We start from the raw sequence: 9421 nt of genomic DNA, 5'->3' as shown, positions 1-9421 counted from the left end.
CCGCGCCACAGTGCATTCGATTCGTGACCAGATACATTTCAGTTTCTTTTTTTGATTTGGATACATTTCAGATTTCATTAGCTTTTTTTTTTTGAGACATCAGATTTCATTAGCCGAACAAGGAAACTTTTTGGCAGCAGCAATCGCGCACCCGAAGCCCAGTGCAGTGGCCCACCACCCACCCACAGACGACCGTTGGGGGGCGCCGGTCCGGTCCGGTCCACTTTAAAAGGCAGCCCCGTGCGCATCCACCAAATCGACCGATCCATTTCGAAAACGCGACCCGACTTCCCAATTTCCCCATTTCCCGTCCCCATTCCATAGCCCAGCCGCCGCCTCGCTGCCCGTTGCTCCCCTTTCTTCTTCCCCCGAGAGCCAACTCCTCGCCGCACCCACAGCCGGAGAGAGAGAGAGCGCGAAGAAGGCAAAGCGCCGCCGCGAGGACGACCGAGGCCGAGGAGTGATGGCGTCGAGGACGGCGTCCAAGGACATCATCACGCTCAAGGGCTCCGCCGCCATCGTCAGCGAGTTCTTCGGTAAGCGCGCGCCGCCACCCGATCCCCCCCTTCCCATCCTCCCCTCTCCAGTGTCTGATCGGATGATTCGGTGGCAGGTTACGCGGCCAACAGGTGCGCGACGGGCCGGCAAACAGCGGCGTCGTCTCTATCCCCGACGCCGGTTTATTTGAGATGGAGCGGGTAAGAGCCAAATTTTGGCAATGGGGATTGATTCGTGGTGTTTGGTGTGGCTGCAGCATCCTGTACAACCGCGGGGTGTACCCGGAGGAGAGCTTCGGCAAGGTGAAGAAGTACGGCCTCCCCATGCTGCTCACGCAGGACAAGGCCGTCAAGACCTTCCTCACCAACCTCACCTCCCAGCTCTCAGGTTCGTCCTCCCTCCCCATCCGAGATCTCTCGTTACCGCCTTGTTTTGCTCATCGAGGAAGGAAACATCCATTATTTTTCTCCTCACCTGTATTTGCTGCGGTCCACAGAGTGGCTGGAGGGTGGGAAGCTGCAGAGGATTGTGCTGGTCATCATGAGCAAGGGCACCGGCGAGGTGCTCGAGCGCTGGAACTTCAACATCATCACTGACGGCGAGGTCGTCGAGAAAGGGTATGCATATACGCCGCTCTGATCCTCCTGCCTCCTGTCTCTTCGATTATTCGATTCAGTCCTAATCGAACTGAAGAAACAGCGGTTGATCTGACGCTTCTGATGGCTTGTCAGGGCGGTGAAGGAGAAGAGCGACAAGGAGATCATGAGGGAGATCCAGGCCATCATGCGGCAGGTCAACTCCTGCATCTCCTTCCTCCCCTGCCTCGATGAGCCATGTAAGGAAGGATAAGCAGAGCCGCGCCGCCATTGCTCCACACCCTGTTGGTTCTACCTTGCGCTCTTAGTTGGGGCACACTCCCTTTTTAACTGAAGCGTCGATCGTTTTGGGCAGGCATATTCGACGTGCTGGCCTACACCGACTCGGACACCACCGTGCCCTTCACCTGGATGGAGAGCGACGCCAAGCTCATCGAAAACCCGCAGATGGTGAAGCTGCACTCGTTCGACACCAAGGTAACAACAACAATTCACTCATCCTCCGTCCATTGGTGGTTGCACTGCTCCATGAAACCTAATGCTAATGGTGCGTTTCTGTGACGGCAGATCCACAAGGTGGACACGCTGGTGTCGTACAAGGTGGACGACTTGGACGAGCAGTGACCTGTGGGTGTGACCCAGAGCGTCCAGACATCCCCTGTAGGCGTGAAGCTCTGTGTGAATCGTTCATTCACGTCTGGCCGTCGTTATCGTACTGTTGCCCCCCTGCCTCTACCAAAACCTGTACTGTTATTTCTCAAAAAAAAAAGTACTGTTATGTTATACCTGAATTGGATGTATCGCCTGCCGTTTTCCACGCACAAGCTCTGAGGCGAAGTTTGCCAAACAAACCCTATGTGTTAGTTTTGCCAAATAACTACTCCTTTGTAAAGAAATATAAGAGCTACTTTAGTGATCTAAACTCTCTTATATTTCTTTACGTGTCAGTCTGCCTCATTGAACATGTAAACAACAGCATGAAGCAATTGAATGAATCTCAAACAGCCTGGTCATGGCTCCTGTAACAACAGCACCGAGCAAAATGAAACTCGGGAAACCTTACAGAGTTTGTTTCCATGGCTATATATTTACTTAGATAGCCATTCCTATAGTCTTAAAATATGGCTCCCGAATACAGGAATACATTTACAGTCAGGGATGCCTAGAACTGGCTTCGAACTATGTTCACCTGTATGGACGGACCACTTCTATGGTGGACATTAATTTAGGGGTATGTTTTCCCATTTATTTTTTATTATCATAGCCCAAAAACTTGCCGATTCGGCCAAAACATGGGCAATCAAACCCTCTCCACCTTGGCAGGGCGAACTTGGGCTCAAAACCAACATACCCCAGATATAGACGCCCTTTGTCGGACAAATGATGCAGGATCAATCTACAAGCGAGCGCATCCCCTGGTAAATCGCGCCAGGGCGAAGATCGTCCAGAGTATCAGCAACTCTGTAGCCACTATACTCCCTGAGGAGTGTCCAACCACGCCGTGACAGAAAATCTCTGAAGTCGTCTTCAGTGTAGAATGTCTTATCTTCTGTCCGGACTGTCATGCGGTCTGCATCTTCGAATGTGCAGAGTTTGATTGTTATCCCTGAAATGAACATCTGGGGATGAGATTGGATCGACAACCTTCTGTAACCACTTCCTCCGTTCACAAATATAAGGTGTTCTAACTTTTTTGTGAATGGGATGTATATAGACACGTTTTAGTCTGTTTGTTCACTCATTTCAGTCCATATGTGGTCCATATCAAAATATCCAAAACATTTTATATTTGTGAATGGAGCGAGTACAATTTTTGTAATGGAGTTAAAAAGAACTTCAATAGTGATTAAACCAACAATTGCTTTGCTTCATACATATTGAGACAATTTCAATAACAATGTGCACACAAACACAGGTTGCCAAATAGGTTCATTTTAGTGGGGCCATCATGATCATTACTAGAAGCATCAAAATGAATGCCCATGAGTATGCATAGAAGATTTACCGATTACTGACCAGTGACCAAGATGATGCAAGATAGATGCAAAATTCATCAAGTCAGGAAGGAAAAATGAACAATAATTTATCAATGATCCATAGAACTATACTATGTCCTTTTTGGTTCTTAAGATAAGAAAAGTAAAGAATCTTATTTCTTGGAAAATAATACATTTCACAATTACCATTATCAAGATGAAGAGCATATACTCCGACTGGCATGTCCCTGTCCAAGGAACGAACAACCTCGTCCTCATCTTCAAGCCAAAAAGCCCGCCTTGTTCTTAATCCAAAGGCCGATTTGATGGCCTCTTTAATTGCCTCGGCAGTACCATCAATCCCTATTCTTTTAGTATAGTCACCCCACTTGACTAGGATGACCCTCCCACCATAAGTACCTTGATTATCTCCACCTGTATGAGGTTTATGCAGGTTTCCCAATCAATGCAACAGATTAAGAAAAGGAACATAAATAATTGAGTTGACCTGAGAATGTTATTATTCAGTGCTAATTTGTGTTGCTAGAGTTGAGTGTTGATTCCATCCAAGCAAAGTTCTAGCACCTTAAAACATAGTAATAAAATTTATGTGTTACCTATCAAGTAGAAATACACTAAATCAGTAGCAGCAAGCCAGCGAGTAATAAGACTATCAACAGATGCTTCCACATTCTAAAAATTGCACCTATGAAGAGTTCGTTAAGTTTATAGGTTCTTAAAATCATTTTTGTCTTCAGCTTTCTTAAAGGAGCAGGATATTCACATAACAAGAACAAATACTAATCCAGTTAAACACCAAATTCAGTTCATTAACTGAACAGTTGGACAGCAGCATTCCCAATCGTTCCAGTTTCATGCTGTTGAAAATCCATAAGACCTTATAATGTATTCAACTTTCATTGTGTATGAACCAGTACCATTAGTTGAGGTGTCTCTCCAGTTCCATGGATTCACACCATTGGTTGCAACTGCATCAGCTGTCGTTAAGGCAAGTGGATGACTCGCTGTAAAACAGAAACAGGCAAAAAAAAAAATCACCACTAATCCCTTGTCTTCACAAACCACAACTGCAGTAGGCAAATATTCATGACAGAAGTTGGATTATCAAAATACATGAACTGAATAATAAAACGATAAGGTGCAATTCAAGTTTGAGTTAGTACCAAACTGGTCAAAACGTCATCTTTACATGATGACGCATCTGACTTTTTTCCTTGATTAGTGAGCTATTTGGTTTAGATGTCAGGTTTTTTCACGAGTGAAGTGCAACAGAGGTCCTACAAGTACACCGAGGGTGTCAAGCAGTGCTGTAGCCAGCGGCACACCCAGAATTTTGAGGTATTTTTTTACCATATAGGAATTTCTCCAAGTTAACCCTTTTAAACAGCCCCCAAGCATAATAGGCAATAGCCCAATCAATTATTTTTGAGTGTGCACACCCACAGTTTTATTTCTGGCTACGCCACTGGTGTCAAGTTAGTCCTAATAGTGCGGAAGTGCGTATTTGTGTCCTGTGCAATAAGTGAGTCACAAAAGGTCCTACCTGGGCCAAAACAGTGTTGGCCTGCATCATGGTGGGTCGAGCACACTGCCACATAGGCTGAGGGTCACTTGGAGGCAAAACTCACTCGCCAGGCATTTACAACACCTTTTCCAGTTACAAAAAATGTTGAAAGTTCTAATCATAAATCCTTTTCTCCATCCTCCTATTTATTACCTCTCTTCTTCTTCTACCAACTGCTCCTCTCTCTCTATCCACTTTTCCAACACCCCACCTCCTCTTTCTCCTCTCTCCCATTGTTGGGAGACCCTTCTCCTGTTTGTCAGCAGGGACACGGGCAAGATGGGCACTTCTTCATTCGCCGGAGCTGCAGCTCTGCCACTCGCTTCCGAATCACCCCTGAACATCACACGATTTGACCTTCAGCTGGCCTAATTGGCAGTGGTCAACCCACCACACTTGGAGGTCAGAACTGATTCAGCCACGATAGGACCTGCAATGCCTCACTTATTGCATTACTGGGACTGAAATATGCACTTTCATTAGGACTAACTCGACACCCTCTGCCAGCATACTTATAGGATTTCTAATGCACTTTACTCTTTTTTTGTTAATTTACAATGATATAACTGTGCTTTTCAATCAAAGATAATTTCTTTCCCTGCATTCTCCTTTTGAGAGTTTTTAATCTCCATGTTTCAGTCTAAACAGTGTTAAAATTATGTATCTTACCATCTGGCATTTTTTTTTATAAAACCTCACCAGCTCTATTTCTAGAATGAAGTTTACAACTAGCGAGTAATGAGAAAAAAAGTTCTACAAGGCTAAGAAAAAAAAGGCCTCACCAAGAAACTCAGTATTGTTGGAACATTTTTGGTGTGTTCGCCCATTAAATGAAAATAACAACTGGTCCACAAATGACTTTAGCTCAAGCTTGGTATGTTAACCTCTAGGCAGGCACAACTTTCTGACAGAATATTGAGCCAAGTAAGTGGAAGATCATAGGTATAAACACGGAAGATGCTGACAAAATGAGATACAGAAAGAAATAGGTAGCAATTATTGCAGAGGAAGAATATATTAGTACCTTCAACAGGACCAAATGGAATGTTGGCATCTTCAAAACCTAGATTGATATCAGTGAACATGAATCCATAAGCTAACAGAAATCCAATCGATCATAAATCAAATATAAACACAAGTCCAAATGTTCAGTTACTAAACCCAGCAGTCATTATTAAGTAAGCAGACCCACCAGACACATATAAATCCAAAACCATATCAGATAGTGCTATCTAGTATGCACCCACCCACACACAACCCCGAGCTGGAGACCCATACAAATTGCAATGAACTAACTTCATGCTACTACACAATGTTGTGCCAGTAGTCAGCCAATGAACTGGACAGAAAACAACACTGTAATGTCCGAATTTCTGCAGTAAGGTGCTTCTAACAGCTTAAGTTGCTATTAATTGGCGGTGCACAGGCAATAACTAATTGATGCGTACCTAAATTTACACTGATGTATACCTAAGCAATTGATTTATGGTCAAAACTCGAGGTTGTAAGGGGCTGTTTGGTTTGAAACTAAGTTTGCCAAAGCTTGCCACACCTATGGTTAGGCAAGTTTGACCAACTTAGGCGTGTGTTTGGTTCAAGCCACATCTTAGGCAAGCCACACTATGGTCCCACATCACATACACACAAAAACTTGTGGCTCTCATTTTGAAAAACTAACCTTAGTCAAGTTTGGCAATATTGTATGACAAAGTGTGGCACTTCTAGGCCTAGAACCAAACAGCCCCTAAGTTGTCATACTACTGTGACGAAGAGTTGAAATGCCTCTATCCATTTCAGCACAAAAAGCAAGGCTGTCTTAGTCAGAAGGACAAGGGGGAGCATCATACCTTTATCCGCGAATTGCAGGTAAGACTCGATCTTGGAGGTGGGCGTGGGGCTCTTCGCGGCGCCACCTCCACCACCACTCCCCGCGGGCGAGGCGGCCGCCTTCCCGCGGCGCTTGAGCAGGTCGTCGATCTCCTTGTAGTAGGCCATCTTGGCGGAGCCGTTCCCGCCGGCGCCGGCGCTGCTGCGGGCGTGGCTGCGAGCCTTCTTGAACTCCTTGAGGAGGTTGCGCCACTTGTCGGTGCACATGGTCGGGGAGCGGTCGAAGCCCTGCTCCCGCATCTTGGCGGAGATGGCCTCCCAGAGGTGCTTGTTGGACTTGGAGGTGTTGAAGTGGTTGTCCATCTCACGGCGCAGCGCGATGAGGCTGAGCGTCTCGTCCTGGACCCAGGTCTCGGCGCGCTTCTTCGGGGCCGAGGCCCGCGAGGAGGAGTCGTGGTCGTGGGCGCCGCCGTCCTCGCCGCTGCTCTCCGGGAGCAGCAGCGGCGGGGTAGGGGGCTGCGGCCCGGCGAGGAGCATCGCCGCGGCGGAGGAGCGGCGACGGGTGGTGGGGTCTGGGAGCGAGACTGTGTTGCGTGCGTGAGGCGAGGTGAGCGGTGGTGGGAGTGGAGGCTCACTGGAGAGCGCAGCCGGGGCCCCTCTCCCGACGAGGGACGGTCGGGGTCTCCGGGAGGAGGACAAACTTATCAGAGGACGGCCCTGCTGAGCCCGGCCCGACCCGGCCATGACTCGTATGGCCAGCGTAGCGGGCTAGTCGAGCCCAGTAAATTTCAGGTAGCACATCCAAGTCGAATCCTCCTCAAGGTCCAAACCCACAACCACCCTCGCCTACTCTTTCTTTTGTAATCCTCAAAAAAAAAATATTTCTTTTGTCAAAAAAACTACTCTCTTTCTTGAAAGAAGTTCATAGTTCACCCTAAAATGTGGGCTCACGGACACATAACCCCCTGAGGTGACCCTAAAATCTACAAAACCGGCAAATCATACCCTTGAACGGTTTTGGGGCCGACGTCACATTTTAGGTGGTTTTGACTGATAATTACGATGTTGACCACTTTTCTTTTACCCTTCGGCTATGAGGATGTTGAACCCAACAAAAATAAGGGATGACCAGATCAATTTAGGCATTAGATCAGGATTGAACTCCAACGGCTGTGAGGAGCAGCTGCCATGGCATCAGCGACTTCATCCTCCGCAGGGGCAGCGGCTCCAGTCTTTTGCTGGCATGCGGCCTAATGTTGAATCTTAATTTGTACGCATGGTAGAAAATTTAGGACAAAAGAAGGAAGGCACTAGCTGAAAATAGTCAGAGCAGATTGAATCGAACTATCAAAGTTGACGAACAGTTGGTGGGACGATCGACAACTGGGCCTCTCGCTCACCATAGAGGAGCCTCTGCCACCACGGACAAGCCTCAGCAGCAACTAGTTGAGTCCATGGTGGATTGGTGGCCAAGTTTGACGGGAAGCACAACGATGGCGGTGGAGCGGCCGCTCGCCAGGGTGACGGGCTGGCGCCATCGTGGCCTTGAACCAGCATGCGGGGAGCGTCTCCGTGGTCCAAGAATAAGATCAAGCCGTCTATCTTTGTAGTGCGGCACGGCTCCAATGCAGCAGATGTTACCGCCGGCGTTGACATCATCGACTCCATTCCACGGACCACATCTCCCACGCAAGCAGCACGACGACTACGTCTCGGCGCCTGTCAGAAGTGTTGCCCTTTGGTGCCGGGCGCCATCCACGATGGACGAAGCTCGGGTTGATGGGCTTACCGGGGAGGCGCCAGCAGCGCTGGGAACACCGGGGGAGCTCAGGAAAGGCGGCAGAGGCGTCGGGCATCATCGGAGCTAGGGAATCATGCACAACGGTGGCAGGCCAAAAACGAGGAAGATGACGTCCACGCTGCAATTCGGGAGGTGACCCACACCAATCACTTTGGCAGAGTAGAAGAGGGAGGCGCGGGGAATCTTGTTAACGTTGCGATGTTGCTCAAGGTGGCCGATGGTCGTGTGGGTGGCGCCCGCGGGGGTGGTAACCGCCGCACGGTCGCGTGCAGGGCACGCGATTCCCGTCACGAGAGGGTGAGAGAAGGGGGAGGGAAGGGGAAGGAGGAGGCTGGGGTATATGGGGCGACGCTATAGCACCTCGGGCGGCGGCGGCCATGGCGGTCCGATGAATGGCACACGAGAGATGGGGAGAGGAGGAAAACGACGTCATCTCCAAAACCACCAAAATCATAACAAAACCGCTCTAGGGGTAGATTTATCCGGTTTTGAAGATTTCAGGGTCAAAATTGTACCAAAGTCAACTTGGGGGGGGGGGGTATTTGTCCGTTGAGGCACATTTAGGGGTGAAAAATGGACTTCATTCCTCTTTCTTAAAGCATCTCCAACAAATGATGAAAAAATTGATGATGTAAACACAATTGTAGAGAAGGAGAGAGAAGATTTTTACAACTGTCATGGCTGCTGCTTGTTGCTTTAACCAGATGATGTAAATGTGATGTACAAAAATTTGAAACTAAGCATGATCAATGCTCCATATTATAAAGGACTACATATATCACTACTACCTCCGTCTGTGTTTATTAGACCCCCTTGTATTTTGGATCCAACTTTGACCATGTATTTGACTAAAAATATATAAATTATATGCTATATAGTGGATTTGTATTTGAAAGATGTTTTCTATGGTATAATCTTTGTGACATATAATTTGCATTTTATTAGTAAAATTCATAGTCAAACTTTGGCTCAAAATAAAAGGGAGCCTAATAAACCCAGACGGAGGTAAAGCATGATGTCTATATGCAGACGAACACGAATCCACTATCTAGAAAAAAATTGATGTTTATCTGCAGACGAGCCATCGATCATTTGCGATCACACAATAGGCTCTCAATGAAAGCACCAATGTCGGTGT

The 9421-nt window shown here is 47.5% G+C and overlaps 2 protein-coding genes across 2 annotated transcripts; one reads left to right on the top strand and one right to left on the bottom strand.

Annotated features, from left to right (window-relative positions):
* Window positions 1-262: 262 nt before the first annotated feature.
* Window positions 263-1945, top strand: LOC123053697 (mitotic spindle checkpoint protein MAD2). Its single transcript, XM_044477223.1, has 7 exons — window positions 263-536; window positions 614-629; window positions 755-885; window positions 995-1115; window positions 1230-1333; window positions 1450-1571; window positions 1662-1945. Exons 1-7 carry the CDS (start codon window positions 464-466, stop codon window positions 1716-1718), a joined length of 624 nt encoding a protein of 207 aa, XP_044333158.1. The 5' UTR covers window positions 263-463; the 3' UTR covers window positions 1719-1945.
* A 140-nt stretch (window positions 1946-2085) lies between these two features.
* Window positions 2086-7241, bottom strand: LOC123053696 (trihelix transcription factor GT-4). The gene is made up of 5 exons (XM_044477222.1): window positions 6503-7241; window positions 5680-5718; window positions 4009-4095; window positions 3278-3505; window positions 2086-2700 (listed from the first exon to the last, which is right to left on the bottom strand). The coding sequence occupies exons 1-5, from the start codon at window positions 7224-7226 to the stop codon at window positions 2486-2488; spliced, it is 1293 nt and encodes a 430-aa protein (XP_044333157.1). The 5' UTR covers window positions 7227-7241; the 3' UTR covers window positions 2086-2485.
* Window positions 7242-9421: the final 2180 nt, after the last annotated feature.

The sequence above is a fragment of the Triticum aestivum genome, chromosome 2D, assembly GCF_018294505.1.
Source record: "Triticum aestivum cultivar Chinese Spring chromosome 2D, IWGSC CS RefSeq v2.1, whole genome shotgun sequence".
In the NCBI taxonomy this organism is placed as follows: Eukaryota; Viridiplantae; Streptophyta; class Magnoliopsida; order Poales; family Poaceae; genus Triticum; species Triticum aestivum.
The sequence above is the reverse complement of the archived record's forward strand: the minus strand, read 5'-3'. Positions and strand labels throughout refer to the sequence as shown.